Here is a 23,906-nt window from a genome sequence, read left to right as displayed (position 1 = left end):
CACATTGGGTGAGAGACTATATTTTTTACTCAGATAATGGGAGTTTTGAGAAAGGACTATAGGATCAGGATCATTATGTACTAAATTAGGTCCCAGTTCTGCAATGAGCCCCGCTGAATTCAGTGGCGCATCATGTGGGGGCACAGAAGTCTGCTTTTGATCAGTGCATTTCAGGATTGGGGTCTATCTCCACTGCAACATTTCTTTTTACCAATTACAGCAGCACTAATTGGTAACTGCTGTTACAGCGATAAACAGAGCTTTTAAAAAGACTGACACTTTAAAAATTAATTGTGAGTATTAATATGTAGTTATAAAGCACTTTCCAATTTGCTTTAACACCACTACTAAATACATCTTTTCCCCAAGATGAGTTAATGTATATCAAATTTCTAGCACCATTAAAATATTTTAACACTGCCACATTCTGAACCATTGCAGCATAAGTGGTGGTCTCCATCATTATACTTTTATTTTTATGCTTATTTTCACATCTAATTTAGATGTAAATGTTATTTTTGAGTTAATAATGTATTTCACGTAGGTCTACCTAGAGTATAAAAACAACAAGGAGTCCCGTGGCACCTTAAAGACTAACAGATTTATTTGGGCATAAGCTTGATACCTAGAGTATAACATTTTTGGTGCATTATGCCCTCTAGATGGCACTATTGTATTATCCTTGCATTTACACAGGTGCTCATGGATTAATTATGCTTGTAAATTATTAGTTACTACCAATCCATTGCTACTTCTTGTATATACAGCAATAGCTGTTCTCACTGTGATGAAATTCACCACAAAGCAGAGCTGGCACAAAGGTTTAAATGGGGCCTCATTCAGCTCAGAGACATTTCGCTTTTCTGGCCCAGTGCTTGGTGCAGTGGGGAGCTGAGGCAGCGGAGCCAGAAGAGTCTAATAGCTCTTCCTCGGTGCCCCAGTGCAAATGAATTGGGCTCTGCCATACCACAGCTGTGGACCCTGCACTTCAAATCACTCCCTTTCCCTTCTGAGGCCCTCTACACATATCAGAGCTAAACCCTCATTTCCCCGTAACCATGCTAATTTTTCTTGCCTCTACAGCCTTAGCTCTTCTGGAATCATTTCCTACATGTCCATAATATACCTGTGTCCACAGATGTTCACAGTTATTTTTCTATTGATCCTTCCATTCTGCATGAAACTCACCAAATGCCTATGCTCTTTTCTTTTCCCATACAGTAATTACCAAAGGCCAGATTCTGATCGAACTTACGTACAGTGGAGCAAAAAAAAGTGTTACTCCAGCTTTGTGTGTTGGAACACAGTGCAGAATGTGACCCTACACATTTTCTAAAGGATTTCCTAAACCTATCTCAGAGGATGGAGCATTTGCAGACAGCTGCCAAAACCCTCCTCCTGAAGCTTTGACAACTGTACAAAACCAACAGTCAGAACAAGTCATTCTATGTTGTGCTTTCAGTTCGCATCATCACCATTTAATTTTCTCATTTTACTGGTGGGAATGACTCAAAATTCAATCTTTCCTTGATAGTTAACATGATTTACCTGACTGGTGATGGTGTTGGTGCTCTAACATGTCTTACAGGTGACAGTGACTGTCTAATGGGGGATGGTGACTGCTGTCGTGCCATCTGTACTTTTGCTGCACTTATTGGTGGAGTTGGTGATTTTGATGTAGGTTTAGGAGGCATTCTTGGAGGTGCCTTGTGTGGGAGCTGTTGTCCTGTGGCACTCTCTATGGACATTTCAACAGTTGTAAGTGATCTAGCATCAAAGTGGGCTTCTATTTTCTATAATGAAAGAAAGAACAATGGTGAGACTCTGCAATGCCAAGAATCAATTTCTAAAGCTTTTAATACCATGAGCTTTGAAAAAAATGTACCTTTTCAATTCTGGCTTGTCTTGTTTGCGAAATCTGAGCAGTCGAAACAATCGTCTTTGTCTTTTTAGCGGGTACTACTTCTTCCTCGCCTATCGGAAGGTAAAACATGAATAGTCAGGAGAATTATATGTGGTAATAAACAATAATAGCTTTTTAGAAGGAACTAAACATGCAATGCCAATTGTATATCAGCATGCGTAAACACCAGAGAAAGAATTAATCAGCCATCTGTTTTTCTTGCAGTATCTATAGGCAAATAATTGTGGAACCAGTTGAAATAAGATTAGCCTTTTTATATAACTATGTAATTAGGCCAAACATTTAAAAGCATATTAATTATACTTCAGAATCATTCCAGTCTCCCACATACATACAAAGTTAGTCTAAAAGTGTATTTTAACTGGTGAGCCAAGAAAGGTTGCCTTGGATATAATGGTATTATGAGTATGATTGAAAGGGCTCCATTCAACCCGAAACCGCCTTCATAGCCACTGGGCTCATTCTCATCTGCACTCTCACTATGGAGTCTACTCTCTCTTGTGAGGGGGTATTGCTTCCAAGAAATGGCTGCATAATGCCAATTATAGCCTTATACAGATGACCAAACTTCTATTAACCCTTTCCCCATGATTAAAGTCTGTGACCTTACTTCAGCCATGTATGGCTTGCACACACTAGAAAGGCTCATATATTTTAGTCTGGTCAGGGCCCAAAGTATATAATGTTGTTGTAGCAGGAATAGTAAAAGCCCTTGTGTCCTTATTAGGTGAATTTTAAACTTTATTGTCTGGGTAGTTTTCAGTTTAAAAATATACAGTAGATGAAGTCCAGACTCCTCTACAGATGTGTATGTGAGGAATGAGCTGATCAAAAAGGGCAATTCTGCTGTGCCTCATTCTGGGCTGCTCCCATATTCTTGGAGTTCACACTCTGCAGATGCATTGTGAGACCAGAGGCCTGAAGTTAGTGAGCACTGATTTTTGAATATCAACATGAATATTCTACCATTCATTTGCTATGTGTGTCTCACAAATTCCTCTAGTGAGAAGAAGTTCTGATGGGGCACAGAAATGGGGCCATGTTAATGTTGCTCTTGCAGTATTAGCAAATACGCTTCTTACCGCAAAAATCAAATTATGCCTTAATCTGGTTTTGCAATGAAAAATAATCATTTAGCAAATTAAAAACAGTCCTGTTCCTACTAATGTCAATAAGAGTTTTGCTCTTAAGAACTGGAGAATGTGGGCCAACAGCAGTAGATAAAAGACCTTGGTTTTAAAATCTAATTTTTTAAAAATTCTGCAAGAGCAAAACAAAACAACCCCTCACAAATAACCAAAACCCTTCTGTGATGCCTATACTGTACTTATATAATTCAAAGAAGTCCAACTGAAGGAATTGTTTTATGCTGAAAATGTACTTTTTGTTACCAGCCTGGAACCTTTTATGACGTGTTTCAGCTTGGAATGAATTTTTACTACCAGGTTACAAACGCTTGAGAAATGGGTTATTAATGAAATTGCTGATCAACATTAATTGCAGCAGTGCCCTTTATACCACAACAAGAATGTACATGTTCTTATTTCCGTGGCTTACAGCCTCAACTCCATTACCTTGAACCAGCAATTCGGCTGTTGAAGTAGCTCGTCCCACGCTATTTGTGGCATTTACTGAATAGGTTCCGGAGTCTTCAGGATAAGCTTCTGCAATTATTAAACTGTATAGGTCTCCTTCTTGTGAAATTTGAAAATCGAGGGAGCTTTGAATTTCTGCTCCATCCCGATAGAACTTCACCACAGGTGTAGGGATTCCAGTCACTCTAACATCAAGTCGAACTTGCTTTCCTTGCCTTATTGTCATGCTCTGTAGACGTTGTGTAAAGTTTGGTGGTGCTGTTTCAGCTATAATTTGATTAGAAAAATTAAAGTTCACTCAGTAAAGAACTTCATAAGGCCTAAACATTTCCAATACTAGAAGCATTCACAGCCTTTATGTTCTTTACAAATACCCTTTATATATAAACTACAGTCTCCTTATTTATCTCCCATTTGCTATTGATATAGAAGAGGGCCACCTTGTCTAACATTAAAATAAATTAAGGCCTCCTTTCCAAACACATATACAAGCCCTGATCCAGGAAACACTTACACATGTACTTAACTTCATGTGAGTATTTCCATTGCTGTCAATGGGACTACTCACATGAGCAAAGTTGAACATGTGCATAAGAATTTGCAAAATCAGGGCCTATATTGGTAAGAAAGGGCCAGATCCATTCTATATTCATGTGAGTACAGTCCCACAGAAGTTAATAAGGGCCCTATCCTTCAAACTCTTATTCACAGGAATAATCTTTACTTACATGACTAATTCCATTGAAGTTGGTGATGCTACTTGTGTGAGTAAAGATTACTCTTGAATAAAGGCTTGTAGTGTTAGGACAGGCATCTGGAACGACTATACTCGTAAGTGTTTGTACAGTCTGGTTCATAGTTTATACTGCTGAAGACTGTTGTAATAGTAATACTTGAAAATTCACCATGAAGTGATGAAGAATCCTATCTACATCTATAAGGAATCTAAGCATATACTGAAGTTTTTTTTGGGGAAAAAAATCTAACTTGCTTTAGGAGTAAGGAATTTGATTTGTTGTTACTATCTTGTATGGTGTTTGCATCTCATATTTTTGTGTTATTTTTATCCAAGTTTCGAATATAGACATAATTTTTATTTTAGCTCCCTCACCTCTGGTGACAAGGGGAAGTGTCAATAGTTGCTGTCCCTCCTTAACCATACTGTACCTGTGACAAGTAGCTCAACGGTACTAGTTGCTTGCCCAGATCTATTGGTGGCTTGTATACTGTATCTTCCACTGTTGTCTGCTGTCACGGCGGGGATCACGAGTTTAGCGCGGCCATCGCTAAAGGAGATCTGCACGCCGGGCAGAGTTGCAGCGGAGAGAACCTGGCCATCCCGAAACCAGCTCACCTCAGGAACTGGGGAACCTACAGAAAGTGGTAGATAAAGAAAGCGATTTCAGCATCACTATAGACCAGGAGCCCCCAAATACCTCTGCTAATTACAAATATGTATGGCAGCTTTCAACCATCTGAGGGAATTGCTGCATGTGCACAGGTTTGCAATTACACCAGTAGCATAAAATCACAACACTCAAGGTATTTTCCCTGATGTCTTGACAATACATAGGGTTTTAGTGTAATTCACAGGCTGATAAATTAAGAAATTCCTCAAACAGAGTCCTGCACCATTTGAAAGCCCTGTTAAGGGAGTTGGCGTTAGTCTCATTTAAGAATTATATGAAAGATTGAGAAATTCATGCCTTTGATTTGTTCACTAGTATAAAAAAAATAAAGTACAGGTTCCTTGTAATGAAATTATATAATCCAAGCATGAGGCAACAAGAAGTAAATTGAAAATGCAGGCTGAATTACAGTATTCCCCCTAATAATGAATGTATTAAATAAGCTACCTCTGAAAGTGACTGTAGCAAAAAGTAAAATCAAGAGTTATCTTTATATCTTTCTGGAGAGGATGATCGCAAAGCCTCATGGAAGTGAATGAATGAGGGATTCATATAAACCAGCAGAAAGCAGCCACATTGGGTCAGATATTTTACTGTTCAAATATATTATGTTCTTAGGGGCAAATCCCTCAGGCAAGACTCCCACTTTCAGTATAGACTCCATGTACAGTCATAATTGGCTTCCAGCTTCAAATGGGAACTTAAACATGACAGGGAAAATCCTCTTCCAGCACTCAGACGCCAAGAGGAATCCTTGTGAAGGGAGAAGAATCCTACTACCCACGTCACACAGCAGGAGACAAGCGGCTCTGTGGGGGCTATTCCAGCTGAGAGGACTCTTTATGGTCTTAGGAAACCCCTTTTCTAAGATGGAGGGACCCAAATATCTGTTAAGTGACAGATCTCTATCCTCACCCATCCACCCCTCCACTTCCCCGAATCCCTTTTATGCACATCCATGCAGAAATCCCCATAATGTTGGGTTCTGCGCACGGCAAAGTTGTGCAGTTATGCATGGCCTCTTCCAATAATGCCCAACTGCAGAAGTGGACCAGTTCCATTGCATAAAGGCCCTTTATAGCCCCAGGAGGCAGCCCTGAGGCTGCACTATTCAAGTTGCCCTACAGCTGCTACTACAGTCTCAAGAGTCTCTACCTTCGTATGCTCCAAAGGCCCTCAGCCTGCAGAATTCTTCCCCCTAACACTTGCAAAGAACCCCTCTAAAGAACCCAGTTATTTATTTGAACTCTGTATGAGGCCAAGAATATGACTGTATGAGAATATGGGCTGTGAGGGAGAAAGTTTTTGTTGGGAGTCTGCAATCATTCTAGACTTGTTTCAAAAAGTTGCAGATTTTGCTGTTTCTCATGGCCAAAAAAATAAACTGGAGTTATTTTGTTTTATATTTATATATAAAAATCAAATAATTCAGACATTATATATAAAAGTATGTGACCAGTCTGGGAAAGAGAGAGATTTTTCAAACCAAAAATAGAAACACTACATTTAGGTGCTTACAGTTTCACAGATGTAGCTAAGCAAATACCAAGGATTAGGGGGTGGCTCAGTTTTCAGGGGAGCAGTTTGAGACACTTTGGGACTGAGTTTCACAAGCATAGAGCATACCAAGAGTGAAGCTTGTAAATGCAGGCTTGTCATTGCTCAGTATTTGGAAGGGAATAACCCAAATAAACTAACAGGAGTCCAAGTTAACTCTTTATTAATGAATGCAAAATCCAAACAATACTGTGGAAACAGACACACACATAAGCAAGTCACAGTATGGTTCACATGTATAATTTAGTTACTCTAATGTTATAGGCTGCATCCTGCAGTGTTTATTAAGCACACTTTTAGTGCTCTCAGATTAATTGTGCTCTTCCTATTCAATCTAGAATTATACATAATATTTGACTTGTATATAAAATGGCTTTATTCAAAGGTAAAGACAAGGATTGAATTTAATATTCACAATGATTGATAAAAGAGACCACTATCCAGGTGACAGAAATAAAGTTACACTGTCTGTGATTTAGAAGGTCAGATTCCAGGAAATAAAACGTTCACAATTTTTTGTACATTAGAAAAATGAAATACTGAATCACTGCCAGAACTGTCAGACCTGATGAGTGGCTTTGGGGAGGAAGGGATGTTCCAGTATCCCACAACATGAATAAGAGCTAAGAAAAGATTGGTTCACATAAGGTTTGGGCCTAAAATAAAAGAATGGTACATGCAGTTATAAAACCGATGTGTCCCTTATCAGTATTAAATTAAGTTTCACTCACAAATATTACAGGATATTATAAATGAAAAGAAAATAGCTGAAATCATTCATTCATCAAGAACTTGAGCATCATAACTGGTTTTAATGGTACATTTATCTATTTTACTTTTATGGTTAATGGATTTATTACAAGGGTGATTTTCCTCAGCATATCTATTCAACTTCATATGAAACCTACATCAAACAAAAATTCTGCCCTGTTACAGAAGGCTGGGATGGCTAACACTGGAGTAGTGGATCAAACCCTGAAAAGTGGGTACAAAATAATCCACAGATGTAAATGGGCATATGGTGGTATTCAAATGTCCCATATGATCCTATGTTAATCAAGGGATCCAAAATGTTGGTATAGGTCTGGGTGCAAAAGCATGATTGGCAGCCACACTTTGGAGTAAGTACATCTTAGACACCCATAGGGCAATGATTATCAGCCACAGCAAATGTCAAAGGTGGCTATGGTGTTGGACAGACAACATATCTGCCAGGGGGTAATTGTACAACTGCAGATCATGGATGCTTTGTTTTATAGTATGTGGTAGTCACAGTGCTAATACCAACACCCTAATGCACTTCCTTAACCATCCCATTCTGTGTCACTTCTCCTTAGTACTGAGCATGTGTCAAAGCCACTCCTGGAACAAGGCAGTGGCTGCTCTGGCACTTATTTTGATTGACTAATAGGGTTTGAGTGGGGCTTTGTACATTCTCTATGTTCATGCTGACTCAACATATGATAAAAATAGTGAATAAGATTTGATAAAATGACACTTAATTTAAAAATGAAGGTGCTTCTTTAAGTTGCCCCATGATCTTAGTTATGTTCGGACAATCTTATACTACCTCTAAACAGACTTTCCTACCATTTTGAGTGGACACACAAGCCCAAATTCTGTGCTTATACCCATACGACTCCACCAAAATCATAGAGTCAAAAGAGGGCTGAATGGGAAATAAGTCAACAGAAAATGAGCCAGTGTGCCCAGCACCCAAAAAATCGTCCCCTTTTGCTTTGGATTAGCAGTGAACCTTCTGCTACTTGGCCCCTCACTCTGCCATGTCCACATAGACTCTGTGCATAACTCCCTAGATCTCTCACTAGCACACTTTTCACTTTTATCCCCATTTCTTCCTTTGCTTTGTTAACTGGGGCCCAAGTCTGCTCCTATTGAAGTCAATGAGAATTTGGCCACAGAATTCAGTGGTAGCAGAATTGGGCCTTTCCTTTGATCCATCATAATTCTGCACAGTATGTCTGCTGGTCTCTGATAGCACTCTCTGAAGTAGGCTAATCCATTGAAGAAATGACATTATATTACTTGACCTTTTTCAGGACTGTCAGATTTGGATATATTCATGTACTGACAATCTTTACTCCATCACATTACATGACTATCTAAAGCACTGGCAATTGTATGTTTGCCTTACATTTCCACAACATAAATAATTCAGGACCAAGAAATGAAGGTAATCAGAAAGGACTAAGTCTTACCACTAACATGAGCCTCAAAGGTTGCGGCACTACCCTCCAGTGCCACAACACTTTGTAACGGCTGCGTAAACGTTGGTGCTTTTGTCGTCATCTTTATAGGCACTCTGAAAGAAAGAGGAAAACATAATTAGATGTCAAATGCCAAGCTCTTTAAAGTTCTTACTGTACACATTTCCTCTCCTTTCTTACTGTACAGGCACCTTTTATTTGTACATGGCATGGAATGATTTATCCTTCTCAGCCTTAAACCATATTGGCCTGGCTATGCTTTAATATTGGAATTTTTGGACTATAATAATGTCACTTGTAGGGTCTGCTCCTGCTCCCACTGAAGACAATAATACAACTCCTATTGACTTCATTGGAGCGAGCTGTGGTCTAGTGGATTAAGCATGGCACCAGGAGACTGGGTCCTACTGTTGATTCTGCCCATGACTCATTGTATGACCTTGTGTAGGTCACTTAGCCTCTGCGCCTCAATCACCCCATCTGTCATAAAGGGAAAATAATCCTTATTCATATAGGTCCAAAGTGTTCTGGGATGAATTGAAAGTGTTCTGTAAGTGCAAAACATCATTAGATTCACTGGGAACAGAATTAAGCCTTAAATAGCATCTTAAAAGAAATGTGGATGTCTGCAATCTATTTGGCCTTTAATAATTAAAGGATGGCTGGGAGGCTTCCCTTTTTTAAGGTATACTGTAAGCAGTGAATAATTTAATCTTATGCAGAAGAACAGACTTTCCTACCATTTTGAGTGGGCACACAAACCCAAATTCAGTGTTTATAACTCATACGACTCCACCAAAATCATAGAGTCAAGGGGGTTGAATGGGACGTAAGTCAATAGGCTTTAAAGATGCAGACAAAATTCAACTAGTTCTCAGAAAGTAGCTCAGTGCAATATGGAATACTGAGAAACAGCTACCTTTGAAACATGAGCTAGGGTATAAGGTAGCCACTGACACGGATGACTTGAACAACTGCAAGCAGGTGTGAAATCTGAAGGAAAAATAGTGTGTCCTCTCTTCCTATGCATAATAATTTTTTGTACATACTAGTGATATTTTGTACTTTATTTTAAAAGGGCTTATTTTAATTGTATGTTGAATTGAAATGAATTAAGTTTGAATATTTCTAATGCTTACATACCCATCTCCTTAAAATAAGGCCACACTGTTTTAAACTGAAGTTATAATTTCTTTCATTAAAAAACACTATGTGAATATAATGTTATCATCATGATTTACCAGATAAGAGATATCTTGATAATCTTTTTTTAGGTGTCTGAATTTTGCAGTGATACATTCCTATATACTGTGAGTTGTGCATTTACATTTGATTCTGTGTCTGACATTGCCACAGTACCAGACATAATTATAGATAAAGGAACAATAAACCTTTATTTAAATCTCTCTAAGTATGGGACAGCTCCTGCCAGCCTTAACTGGGTTGAAAAATACCTTACACTGAGAGCAGACCCATTGAAATCAGTGCCTGGCTCTTCAAAGGAGCCCAGACTTGTTAGGAGCCTGACTCCCATTCACTTTCAATGAGATAAGGGCACCTAACTCCTGTAGGCTCCTTTGAAAATCCCAAACAGTGTGACTACTATGCAGTAATGTACTATTCAAGGTGAATAAAAGGGGCAGCATCTGATGATTTATTGGGTTGTGTGAAACTTCACATAAAAGGCACTATGTGTATTGTCTTCACGGGTTGTACTGATACTTTTTGTAACTTGGTGTATGGGGTGATTTTTTTGTTTCCGAAGTTTTTCAGTTTGTGAAATAGTTTAAACAAATTAGGTATACCCGACATTTAATCTCCAGATGACATCAATTTCCAAAAATGTTCAAGAGCAAGACTGTACAAATTACTTTCACATATACTTATTCTTCTCATATCTACTTCAATTGTGGATTAATGATTTGACTGTCATTTGAGATAGAAATAATTTAGTATTTTAAATAAACAGTATAAAAATGATACAGATTATTTCCAAACTCGAGAATATGTTTGGAATTATTTAATTAAGTATAATTGATGATGAATTCATTGAAAGTTTAAATCTCTCATTGGATAGGCAAATTTCAATTATAAAGATTTTGAGCTTATAAGGCTTTTTTATAATTATGATTAAAAGGTATGCATCTGAAATATCAGGCTCCAAAAATAACTTCCCCAGCTATGACTGACAGCAGACAAGTGTTCCAGAGCTGCTGTGTAATTGATACCTTCGCAGTTGATTCCCTTAAAAAGTCATCAGTGCTTAGCTGATACCATATGCATTTTATCAGAGCTATTCTTGGAGCTTCTCGGTTTATCTGTGAGTAATATAACCTTGAACACTCCCAGCATACATAAAAAAGTTTGTAAGTTAACCAGACATTTCCCTATACATTTCAAATCCTAATTTAAAATGTTCTTTAATATCAAATGTACTTAAAGAACTATTAATTGAATTTTATCAAAACTCACATTCAGAAACATAAGACATCATTCTTGATAAAGTACTTTAATGTTCAATGTTTATAGACTATATTCTTATTACATACACATACACCATATGCCCATAAATATACATTTATATTGATGTGTTCTATCAAAATGATTAAATGACTGACAAAGAAATGTAGTTATACTATAAAAAAAAAAATGCCACTAACCTGATTCCTCAAGAGTGCCTAAAAGGAGTGGGCTAAGCCCAGCGAAAGTTTCGTAAACGACGTCCTTATCCAGAGTAAGTTTTTAGACAATCCCAATATGAGAATCGTTGAGCCTCTAATCATTAAAAACAAAACTACACAGTCTTGACAGTGTAGTTTTGCTTTTCTTTGCAATCCCTACACCCGAGGCGAGGCTGGGAATGCACGACTGCTCAGAAGTGCTCACATAGTTGTTTTACTTTATATACCCTGATCTGCTGACAGCTCTGCATCATCATGTCAGTGCCACTTCTGATTGGTTTTCTAAAAAAAAGCATCATGGGAGATGCAATCATACACCACCTGTTGGTCTGATTGACAGTGCTAATTTTGGCAGCACAAAAGGGATTCACTGAGGAAATGAACCAGTATATTCAGCGTTTATTCTAGTTTAAAGTCCAGTCATTTTATTTGCAATTGCTAATTAGTTGCATCACAAACTTAAGAAAAAATTATGAGGAAGGATTTTTATTAAATAGCACAGAACACAGCCAAATCAATAGTGGTCCTGTCAGTCAGATCCAACCTTACAGTCTCTTCCCCTACAATGACTAAGTAGCTACCAAATGCATCTGTCAATCATCAGGTCACATAAGTAAGCTGATCTCTTGCATGAGCTTTATATTGGTAATATATATATATATATGTATATTTTTAATTGTGAGTTGAAAGTTTGTGTTTGATACAGGGCCGGCTCCAGGCACCAGCTTGTCAAGCAGGTGCTTGGGGCGGCCACTCCGGAGAGGGGTGGTACATCCAGCTATTCGGCGGCAATTCGGCGGATGGTCCCTCACTCCGGCTCAGAGCGAAGGACCTCCTGCCGAATTGCCGCCGCAGATCGCGATCGCGGCTTTTTTTTTTTGAGGGGGGGGGGGGGGGGGCTGCTTGGGGTGGCCAAAACCCTGGAGCCGGCCCTGGTTTGATATCAGGTAGATATGACTTTTTTGTTACTGTTAAAAATCTTTTTACTGCTAACTAGATATTTCTTTCAGTAGGACTTGTCAAAAGTAATGTCTGAAATGCAGAAACATCAATGTCAAGAAGGCGCATACACAGCAGCAACTTTTGCAATGGTTTTAAACCCAGTCTTTAGCCCTCCCTCCTGACTGCCCTTATTAGGGGCCGGTGTATTACTCATGCAGCCCTTGCCCCAATGAGCTATGCCTTTCCCATATTGCTTGCTGAGAGGTCTTTGGCTGAGCCGGGCCCAGCTTTATCAGGCTGTGGGGCTAGCTGTATCACCAGCTGCGTTTACCTCAAAACCAGAAGTCAGAGGCAGAAGGGGCCTATGTGCTCTCTTCGGCAACTGGGATAGTTTATCCTCCTAGCCCCAGCCACTGTTCTAAGATACCTGTGTGCACCTGTCTATCAGGGTGTTAATACCTCCTTATGCATCCTTCATTTTCCTTTCTGACAATATGGTGCCTAACTAAGCCCCTATCCAGAAAACCACTTAAGCATGTGCTTAACTGGCTCCCTGAGACTTCTCAGTCTTAAAGTTATGTCTGCTTAAGTACTTTGTTAGACGGGGGTGTAGAGCTGGCTTATTCCCCCAGGTACACAGTGAAAAGAGGTCATCTGTGCACAGATGCCCTTGCAAAAGGGCTGGGGAAAGGGGACAGGCGGGAACCTCTTCTGTGGTACCGTCCCCACCTCCTTAGACTATGCAGAAGAATCTCAGCAGACACAGAAACTCAAATGTGAGGAAGAGAGGCTGATGTGGGGGAGGGAAGGGGCACAGAAAGAGAAGGTAAACAAAGCTCCACCAGGAACCTCACAGGGAATACTTAGGAGAGCAAATACAAACTGAAGTTTTTCTATGCCAGCCCACTTTATGCTCAAGAACCCCTCCTCCTCCCATGGCAGTCCCATAACTGGGAGTGCACGGTCACATTGCCAGGGTGCTGAAGGAAAGGAAAGGAAGCTTCTGAGGCAAAATGTCTCTCCATGGATGGAGCACGCTGCAGTGTGCTGTTTTGAAAGGAGCGGGGGAGGGTACGTCACTTCCCCTTCATAGGCTGACCTGAGGAAAACTCTGTGAGGGGAATCTCAGAGTTTTACACCCTCTCACCCATTCCTGGGGCAGTTTCCATAGAAGGGATTGATCTAGCCTTTAATTTACCTTTCTGGTTAAAAAGGTCATCTGTAAATGCATTTTTTCTGCACAAGGGTAAGGGGAAAGGAGCAGCAGCAATTATTGTAATCTCCCATATTGATGCAATGTCCACCTGACAGTGTTGGAAGAGTGGTATCATACCCCGTTCATTAGTATATGGTCTGGATGGGGTTAGTCTGAGAGAAAAGCTAGTCTATCCGCATTGATTTACTGTCATAGCATGAGGCAGGCCTTGACTGCAGCTAGGATTTACATGAAGGGAGACCCATTTGGCCTCCACTAAAGCATGTATGGTATCCAAAAGAAACCTATGGGATTATGAGGGGTATAAATGAGTGCCGAATTTTCATAGTGAAAGGAATTCACTCTACAACAACCACATTAGGAGGCAGTAAAATTTTCTCCAAAGTTGTGCAAGTGATAAAACTGGTGAAAAATCATGTCCGTGATAGAAACTTGAAGTCAATATGCTCTCTCTCTTTTTTTTTTTTAAAAGTAAAAGTCACTGGTGTTATGGAGACATAAGTAAAACGAAGAGTGTAGCATGCAAATCATAGGGTAAAATGAATCATTTTTAAAATCTCAAAAAAGCTGACATTTTGCCTTTTCAATATGTGTATTTTGGTTAGGAGGTCAAATGTTACTATTTTTGCTGGGAAAGGGGGATGAAAATCCCACAAGTGACAACATTCCTTTAAACCAAGTCAGGAAGTATCACAGAAAACTATGGTTTTGTATCCAAACATGAAGCAAAAATGGAAAATGTTCTGTAAGTGCAAAACATCATTACATGTTTAAAGCTGCATTCACCAACTCCAACTTTTTTTGCATATCTATATATTGTGGTTTGTAACAGGAACAGGATTCCACCTGCACAAAGCTCATTGCAGGGTAAGGGTGTTGGGGCAGATCCTCAGCTAGTACAAATTGGCTTAGCTCCATTGTCCTTAGAGTTTATGACAATTTACACTTGCTGAAGATCTGCCCACCGCCCCTTTAAAAAAAAGAAAACAAAACAAACACAGTCACATGCAATTTCTTAGATAAAGATAGCTCTTATCTAGTGCTTTGGATCTTTAGATCACAAAGAGCTTTACAAAAGGTCAGTATCTTCATCCCCATTTTCCAGATGAGGAAACTGAAGCACAAGTAGGGAAGTGACTTGTCCAAGGTCACCCAGCAGGCCAGTGACAAAGCTGGGACTTGAATCCACATTTCCCAAGTCCCAGTGCCTTGTCCACTTATCTACATTGGCTCATATTCTATCATATATACAAGTTTCTCCTCCCACAAAACCCTTAGAGACACATTAGCTCTTGGAGAAATGGGTACTACAATGCACATACTATTTCTCAAAATATACAGTATGTCAGAAATAGAATGTGATCTTTAGTGTAATAAAATACTATGGGCCTGATACTACAAATACTTCGGTATGTGAGTAATTTCACTCATGCAAGTAGTCCTTTTGACTACAATGAGTGAAGGTGCATAAGGGAAACAATTACTTCAATGGGCCTGCATGTGGAAGTGTTACAGGATCAAACCTTTAGTCTTAAGAGCGTGAAACTATAACTTCACTGTTTCCTGATTTTTGAATGCTTCACCATACGTCTTTAACAGGCTCTTAATGTACTTTTTAAATGGGGTTTCCCTAGTTTATTAAAAAAAATAAAAATCAATAATATGCAGCTATTTGCTTAACAGCAGTAGAGTGCACTGTACTGCAAAATATATGCAGTCAATAGGAGAGGAGCCCTGTGTTCTTTCCTGCTCCCCTTCCCTTCCCTCTACACATTCATTCACCAAGGCTTTGTCTACAATATGGAGACTATACTGGCATATCTATGCCAGCAGAGCCATGGAGCATGGACGCAGCCTACACCCAACAGAGGAGCTTTTCTGTTGGTGTAGGACCACCACCTCCTTGAATCACATTAATTACATCAATGCAAGATGGATCTACACTGGGGTTTTTGTTGACATAGCTATGTCAGTCAGGGGTATGTTTTTTTCATACCTCTGACAGATGTAGCTATCCCAATATAACTTTTCAGTGTAGGTCAAGCCTAAGTGTATGGAGAGAGGTAGAGCCCCACCTCCTCCCCTACGTGCCTTTGTTTTCTTTATACACCTTCTCTCAATGTGAAAGAGTAGGTTGCGTATGAACTTGCCACACCACTTGCAGAGCCAACAGAACCTTGACAAGCAAGCAGTTACTGAATCACATTAAACAAATCAAACCGCATGTACAAAGTGTTTTTCTAAACCCTTATAAAACTGACAAGCCAAAAATCAGTTTTCACCCACATGACCTAGAGAATAAATCCCTGTTGAGTTGCTAGTTTTCTAACCTCTACCACTGATCACTAGAGCTCTTCAAACCAAAACATTTTTGTAATTCCCCAGCTTCAGCCTTGAAAATGGCTGAACTGCTCCTCCTCCCTCCCTAAACTTTCCAAAAATATTTTCTCCTGGACTGAAAACAAACATGCCAAGTTTCAGTCTGAAAGACAAAAATTTTATAAGCAACAGAAAACATTTGCAATGACATCTGTATCCACATAAGACCTCTAATGAAACAGCAAGTATCTTTGGCCAGACTGATGGCTTGGGATGCTTGCACTACATTACACAACCATGTGAGAAATCCAAGTTCCACACTAACCAACCTCAGGGCCCTTAATGGAGCCTGGAAATATGACAAAGATGATGACAGGAACATGGAGAGAATACACAGACTACACTGATCTTTTCCACTCATAGCACTTCCTAGAGGTCAGCTATTCAGTGATAGGGTCTGTAGGAGAATGCCTACATTTACGGCTGAAAAGTTGATGCTGCTGTCAAGTGCTGGTGCTATCTGAGATGATGGGATAAGATAAACAAGAACTGAGGCTTTGAATGAAGAAGATACCAACTAGGAATGAACCTCCCTATCTCTCCTCAACACAGTCTTAGTTGTTGTGCTGGGTGTGTGTTTGTGTGTATGTGTATGTGTGTGTGTCATAAAATAGCAGGGAGATAGTCTCCATAATGTATTAAGTCTTTTCCATTTTTAATTTCTAGGATTCTATGAGTGATTTAGGTGTGCTTATGGTCAGAAAAGTGATTATGTAAACAAAAGACACCTTAACAGATCTGTTTCCTGTATGCATTCACAGTCATATCTATTTGCCTTGCTGACAAAGACAAATCATAGCAGTATCACAAAACTATGGGAGAGTATGTTGGATTCTGTTTCATATATTACCTATCACATGGTTAATAAAAAATCCACAGCTGGAACTTAATCAACAGTCATGAGGTGTAAACCAGATAAGGATTAGGAGGGGGAACAAAAAATGGAAAAAAAAAATAAACCAAAAGCAAAAACAGAGCTTGATTTTCAAATCCCAAGCTGTGTCTGCAGGTCTGGGAGTTAAAAAAAACAAAAACCCTCTGTTTTTTCAATGAGCAAATTGGCTATGGAATCAGGGACAATAGACATAAAATGCCACAATTTCATGTTCACAGAATCACTTTAGTTATCCTGCAATTTCTAACACCACTTCTATAAACAGTCCAGCTGATAAGAGACATTACAGAACTAAAGTGTTTATCAATTTTAATTTTACAGTCTATGTGTGAGATGTAATTAAATAGCCCATACTCCAATTCTCTGGATTTAAAGGCTATTAAAAAATGAAATATTTAACACTGGCCTTTAACCCAATGTCAATACCTGTGTGAATCAGATATACAAGTAAAGTATTTATTGACTGAAGATGATTATAGGGGACTCACAGCATATAGGTTTTGTCTTTGTTGATTTTTATGTTCATGGTTTTAGATTGAGAGACAGCTGCTAATGTGTTATTTGGGTCCCTATTCTGCAAGGGTGAAGTTCACCCCCATCTGTAGAGGGCCAGAGCAAAGTCTTAAGCTTCCAAAACAGGACTACAGTGGGATTTAAGTGATGCATAAGCCTAGTACTCACCTGGGAGCACAGGACATTCACTTAAAGTATCAATTTTCCAAACCTTTGCACCACAGATGTGCTTTACAAAATGCACACGGCACCAGCTATGTTGGCCAAAGAACACAAGGTAGTATAGGAATAGGAGTCTGTGTTGCACAAATTGTCTGCTGCATGGGGCTTTGAAAATTTGGATCAGAATGACCATTGAGGAACAGCTATTTTAGAGTCTGAAAGTCCTGCTGGTTCAACTGTTTCTCAAATTGCCAACCAAACTATGGCTTTTACTGCTCCTCTTCCTCCAATACTTCCGCTGCAGGTGTGAAGTGGCTTCCAGAACGTCTGCTGCTGATCTGGTGGTAGTCTTGGAACTCTTTAAGGACAACTGTAGGAGCGTCTGCAACCCAAAGGAGGAAACCCAGTTTTCCAACGTAAGTGAAAGTGACAGTTGGCCGGTCTATCACCAGGCACTATAATGCAAGTCTTGCAAACAACATGCATATATGAATAAAGTTCCTATTAAGCTGCCTTAAAAAGTTTCATCTGCCCAGAGACCATCTTAGTAGCAATCCTGACTAGGCCCACCCTTCCAGTTGCCAGAAATGATTGCTTGTCCATGCACAGCCTCCCTAGGAGCATTGCCAGAGATCTTGGGAACTGATCAACCCCCCACCCCAGGTTTTAAATACATAGAATTAGCCAGCCATAAGAGACAAAAATTTATTTCTATCATTCCCTGATTATAGAATCCATTAACTCTTGCCTGTGTAAATGAAAACTGAAGAACTGAAGTCCTCCATTAGCTACTTAAGAGGAAAAAGGGGGAAACCTGCTCTTCTCTCATTCAGTTGCTTGTGTACCACACTTGATATTTGTTCTCAGTCTTGCTGACAGAATGGGTACAAGAAAACTGACCTACCAACAAGGATGACTGTGGTCTTCAAAGGCCTATGAAAAGGTACTTAAAAAAGCAGAGGGGAATTTACTAATATCACATATAAACACACCTCAAAAGAAGGTGCATTTTCTAATTTGTCTTATAAGCCAGGATAAAACAAGTGAAGTTGAAACCACAACATTTACGTCAAGTAAATTCTGTTATGCATGTGACTTTATTAATGAAATACAGAGAAACAAATTACAAATTCTAATTACTAGCATGTCCTTAACAGGTATTAATTAAGCAGTACTCAGAGAGTCCCTTCTCCCCCCCGCCCCCACAATGTCAAAGTTCCATGAAGATTCACAGCAAGCAATTAGTCCACTCATAAATTGGGCATCCTGAAGTTCAACCCATCTTCTTAATTAGATTTCCCCTATAATATCCTCTGGACTAGCCAAGAGAAGTATGGGATCATGCTTCAAACTGATATTAACCTCTTGCGACTCCACATGTGAAAAATAGGCACTCTGCAGCCACTGTTCATGTTTTAACCTGTGCAAGCAAACACATTTAAATTAATATCAGCTACATTTTAATCTGGTGTAAATTACAGCACTCTTCATTCACCATTCTGTGGTGGTTGACAAAACTGCTTCTAAAATATCCAAGATCATGGACAGAAGTATGGAGTAATCCCATCCCTAACAGATTAGATCACTGGACTAATACTTATTATATTACTGATGAAGAGCAAGAAGTAGCAGTGTTATGTACAAGCAGAGGAGTCACAACAGTAAAACAAAAGTCTTCAGGTTTTTGTTTTTTCTTTGGAACAGATGACATTTCACCATGATGCACAAAGCATAGACCTTTGCCTACTCAGCTGGCTTTGAATAGGAGGACCAGGGGAGAAAGGATTTTTGAAGAAATAGAAGAGCAGTTTTTGCAACCAATATGCTGCCCATGACATATGTTCTAGTTCTCTTTCCTGTGTTATGAGCTTTGATTCAGATCAACACATATCTCACAGGAGATGGGAAGAGATTGAAGAACCAGCATTCTTGCACTCTCATCAACATAGCACAGCAGAACTTTTAGAGGATGTGAAGATTACAAAGAAAACTCAGATATTTATTCCTTCAAGAGAGATCATCAGTCCAAATGAAGGAGCAAGAATACCACAATAATAATGAAAATTCTGGCAGCAAATACACAATGATCTGACCAATATAAAGGTTAGATCTTAGGTAGAGTGTTGAAGGCTAATTAGTAGCATGTTGACTGTCCTACAGACACTCAACCACTTTCACAGGAAACAGGAACAGTCATTTGCTTCTTGCTAGCACGATTCATGGAGATGTTTTTCTATTGAATAATCCTAAATGGAAATAATCCTAAACCCCTTAACCTCTCACTTTAGTTTCTCAGGGCATTTTAAGACAAAAAGATGGCCAAAAAATCTACCTTTCACAGAGTTGTAACGTGCTTCATTAGAAGAACTGTTGAGGAATTTTCCATTGTTTTTGGTTTTGACAGAAAATGTGGTTTGAGGAAAAAATAAAGATTTTCCACTCTTAAATTTTTATTTTGGAAAATTTAATAAAAACTTTTTGGCACCAGGAAATAAAATCAAAACAAAATATTTAATTTCAGGTCAAGTTGATCCAAATCAAATAATTTTGGTTTGTTGAACTGAGCCAAAATGTTTTGTTTTGTTTTGCATCATTTCATCAATAATCAGTGTCCACTTTAGCTTCCACTGTGCTTCATATTTTTATTTTCCCCTATGGGCTTGATTCCACAGCCAAGTGACATCTCTCATAATGCATCATGGTCTCGCCTGAGACTGAACCCCAATGTTGCATTAAGAGAGTCCCACAGCCCTCCAAAATGATTCATTTTGATAAATTTCAAAAAAGATTTTAATGTCATTTTTTAAGAACATGTTCCATTAAAGTTTTGATATTTTGACTTTTCATTCTAATTTGGGCTGAAAACAAACATCAAAATACCAAAGTTTCCCACTGGATGGAAATTCCAAGTTTCTCTCAGCTCTCCTTGTTAGATACATCATCTTGAACTCATAATATTCATTAGCATGAATGCTGCCTTCTAATTAGTGTAGTCAACCTTCAGCAGCCTATTCTCCCCCTGCCTCAACCAGCTTCTAGGCCCACTCTCTTATTATGAGAATATTCCATTTGTTTTATGCAGCATTCAAAATACTGTAAAATACCTGCCAAATTCTCCTTGATGTGAGCCGTCAAGTAGCTCCTGTGCCTTGGAAACCTCTGTACCTTAACTTGAAGATCCAAGTGTCATTTCAGTTACTGATCTGTTTTAATGGTTATAATTATGTCACTTTTGCTTTTTTGAGGATTGTAAAAAGAGGGTCAATGGAGCAAATTTACTGCTGTAGCCACTATCAACTTTGGCTTAATTCTGCCTTCAGAAACACAACACACACACATGGCATTGACTTCACTGGGGATGGTGCACATATCCAAAAGTATTGTCTGACTCCCAACTGCAGCAGTGAATGCTATACAGCCAGTGAAAATGCATTGGATCACCATAATGTGGCATGAAGTCTTTTGTGAGAGCTTTCAATCTTTTTTTTACAGAACTTTTGGGATGAATTTGCTAAGCATTTCTTAAAGTCCACATTCCAAACCCTGTAACTTTAACATGTTCATACTCCTAGCAGCAGTCACTGTGAACACATTATTTTTCAGGATAGCACTAAACTGATCTTGTGTGTCAGCCAGATATGATTAGGAAAGATTTCAACATATGCAGGTAATAGTCATCACTTATGGATCTAATATTTTGATAAAATACTAACCTTTCTGGGATAAGACATAGGCTTTTAAGTAGGAAATTATTTTTATCCATTTTAGTGTCACAGTAAGTACTAATGCCACAGTGAGAATATGACCATTGTCTCCTGGGAATCTGGTGACATCATTGATGACTCTGGAGAATTCTATCACTCCTCTCTCCCACCTTCATTTCACATTTTCATTCTGGTGAAATCTTGGTAACTAAATGTATAGGCATAGGACTTAAAGAAGCTGAATAAGGTACCAGGATGGTAAACGAGACCTCACATGTGGGCATCCTCTGCTATGCTTAAAAAACCCTTGTGCTTCTGCTAAGTTAACTTGGGACTTTTTGCAGGACACACCACTGATTTTATTTTCCAGCTGTTGAGTAAAGAGATCATATATAGATAGTGCCTTCACTCTCTTCAAATGGGAGTGGAGGACGTACTATTCACGTAACATGCCCAGTTCATGAATGCAAGAATTTCCTTGGGAGACACTTGTAGAATGAGCAATATAAAATGTATATAACAAATTGTCAAGCCTGTGGCCATTTCACTCACAAAATCCTATGCCTGCTTGGCACCAGTTAGTAGTGCACTTTTGCAGCAATAGTGTTGATACCTTGCTTCAGCTATACCAGCATGTAATAGAAGCTTTGTTGAATTTTTAAAACACTCTTTAGTCAAAAGTGCCTTTGAGCAATTCAGTCTAAGAGGATGTTATACACAACATAAGAATAGCCATACTGGGTGAGACCAATAGGTGTTCTAGTCCAGTATCCTGTCTTCCAACAGAGGCCAGTGCCAGATGCTTCAGAGGCCTGGTCCACACTAACCCCCCACTTTGAACTAAAATACGCAACTTCAGCTACGTGAATAACGTAGCTGAAGTCGAAGCACCTTAGTTCGAATTTACCGCAGGTCCAGACGTGGCAGGCAGGCTCCCCCATCGATGCCACGTACTCCTCTCGCCGAGCAGGAGTACCGGCGTCGACGGCGAGCACTTCCGGGATTGATCTGGGATCGATTTGTCACGTCTAGACAAGATGTGATAAATCGATCCCAGAAGATCGATTGCTTACCGCTGGACCCGGAGGTAAGTATAGAACTACCCAGAGGGAGCAATTTATCAAGTGATCCATTCCCTATCATCCAGTCCCAGCTTCTAACAGTCAGAGGTTTAGGGACATCCAGAACATGGGGTTGTGTGTGTCCCTGACCATCCTGGCTAATAGCTGTTGAAGGACCTACCCTCCATGAACTTATCTAATTCTTTTTTAAACCCATTTATATTTTGGCCTTCACAACATCCCCTGGAAATGAGTTCCACAGGCTACATGTGCATTGTATGAAGAAATATTTGGGTTTTTTTTTGTTTTTTTGTTGTTTTAAACCTGCTGCCTATTAATTTCATTGGGTGACCCCAAGTTCTTGTGTTATGTGAAGGGATAAATAACACTTCCTTATTCACTTTCTCCACACCATTCATGATTTTATAGAGCTCTATCATATCCTTCCTCAGTCATCTCCTTTCTAAGATGAAATGTCCCAGTCTTTCTAAGCTCTCCTCATATGGAAGCTGTTATATACCTGTAATAATTTTTGTTGCCCTTCTCGGCCCCTTTCCCAATTCTAATATCTCTTTTTTGAGATGGAATTACCAGAACTGCATGCAGAATTCAAGGTGTGGGCATACCAATGGATTTGTATAGTGGCATTAGGTTTTTTTCTGTCATATTATCTACCCATTTCCTAATGGTTCATAACTCTTAACTTTTTTGACTGCTGCTGCATATTGAGCAATGTTTTCAGAGAACTATCCACAATGACTCTGGGATATTTCTTGAGTGCTAACAGTTAATTTAGACCCCATCATGTTGTATGAATAGTTGAGATTATGTATTCCAGTGTGCATTACTTTGCATTTATCAACATTGAATTTCATCTGGCATTTTGTTCCCCAGTCACCCAGTTTTGTAACACTTCAGTCTGCTTTGGACTTAACTATCTTGGGTAATTTTATATCATCTGCAAACTTTGACAACTCACTGTTTACCCCTTTTTCCAGATCATTTATGAATATATCACCTTGTCTCTGTAAATGTGAGGTAATAACTTTACTGGCTCAAGTGAGACAAGCTTTTTAGCCACACAGACCTGAAGAAAAGCTCTGTGTAGCTCGAAAGCTTGTTTATCTCACCAACAGAAGTAAGTCAAATAAAAGATATCACCTCACCCACTTTGTCTCTCTAATATCCTGGAACTGATAAGGCTAGAGTGATACTACATAAAAGTTACATTTATGTAAGTTACACTTATGTTCTACTGTATAGTTAGTTATAAGATTTTATAAATTGTATATGGATCTATGGTATCTTCTGATAGATATCTAAATGCAGATGATAGTCATGTTATGAGTCACTTACTCACTTTTGGGTAATGTAAGACAACAGGGTCTTGTGCATCAGTGAAGCTCAATACAGCCACTACAGTATATTACAAGACACAGTATACTCAAAGTAAATCTGAAGTTACCTCACTGACAGATGGTTAGCCATTGGCCTTTGACCTTTCATACAATATGCATCCTGACCTTGTCCCACTTCAGTTGTAGGGACGGTCATTTTTTCTGAAAAATATCCTTGTTCCTGTTTTGATTTTGTCTCAGTTTCAGTGGGAATTTCTGGTTTTTCATTTTTCTCTGAAACAA

The 23,906-nt window shown here is 39.1% G+C and overlaps 2 protein-coding genes across 5 annotated transcripts in view; both read right to left on the bottom strand.

The window, feature by feature from the left end:
* TTN (titin) overlaps window positions 1–11,566 on the bottom strand; it is a 310,422-nt gene extending 298,856 nt beyond the window's left edge. The window contains exons 1-6 of the mRNA XM_054044429.1: window positions 11,374–11,566; window positions 8,705–8,808; window positions 4,687–4,890; window positions 3,499–3,786; window positions 1,886–1,974; window positions 1,549–1,793 (exon numbers count right to left, since the gene is read on the bottom strand). Of these exons, the coding sequence (XP_053900404.1) occupies window positions 1,549–1,793; window positions 1,886–1,974; window positions 3,499–3,786; window positions 4,687–4,890; window positions 8,705–8,795 (917 nt within the window). The 5' untranslated portion in view covers window positions 8,796–8,808; window positions 11,374–11,566. The remainder of the gene's footprint in view (window positions 1–1,548; window positions 1,794–1,885; window positions 1,975–3,498; window positions 3,787–4,686; window positions 4,891–8,704; window positions 8,809–11,373) is intronic.
* A 7,019-nt stretch (window positions 11,567–18,585) lies between these two features.
* Window positions 18,586–23,906, bottom strand: part of CCDC141 (coiled-coil domain containing 141) — a 154,291-nt gene continuing 148,970 nt past the window's right edge. For all 4 annotated transcript variants that reach the window (XM_054044492.1, XM_054044489.1, XM_054044490.1 and 1 more), the window contains 2 exons: window positions 23,732–23,897; window positions 18,586–18,921 (listed from right to left, as the gene is read on the bottom strand). In XM_054044492.1, coding sequence (XP_053900467.1) covers window positions 18,792–18,921; window positions 23,732–23,897 — 296 coding nt within the window. In that variant the 3' untranslated portion in view covers window positions 18,586–18,791. The remainder of the gene's footprint in view (window positions 18,922–23,731; window positions 23,898–23,906) is intronic.

This window comes from Malaclemys terrapin, chromosome 11 (assembly GCF_027887155.1).
Source record: "Malaclemys terrapin pileata isolate rMalTer1 chromosome 11, rMalTer1.hap1, whole genome shotgun sequence".
NCBI lineage: Eukaryota > Metazoa > Chordata > Testudines > Emydidae > Malaclemys > Malaclemys terrapin.
This window is presented reverse-complemented; position numbering and strand designations above follow the sequence as displayed.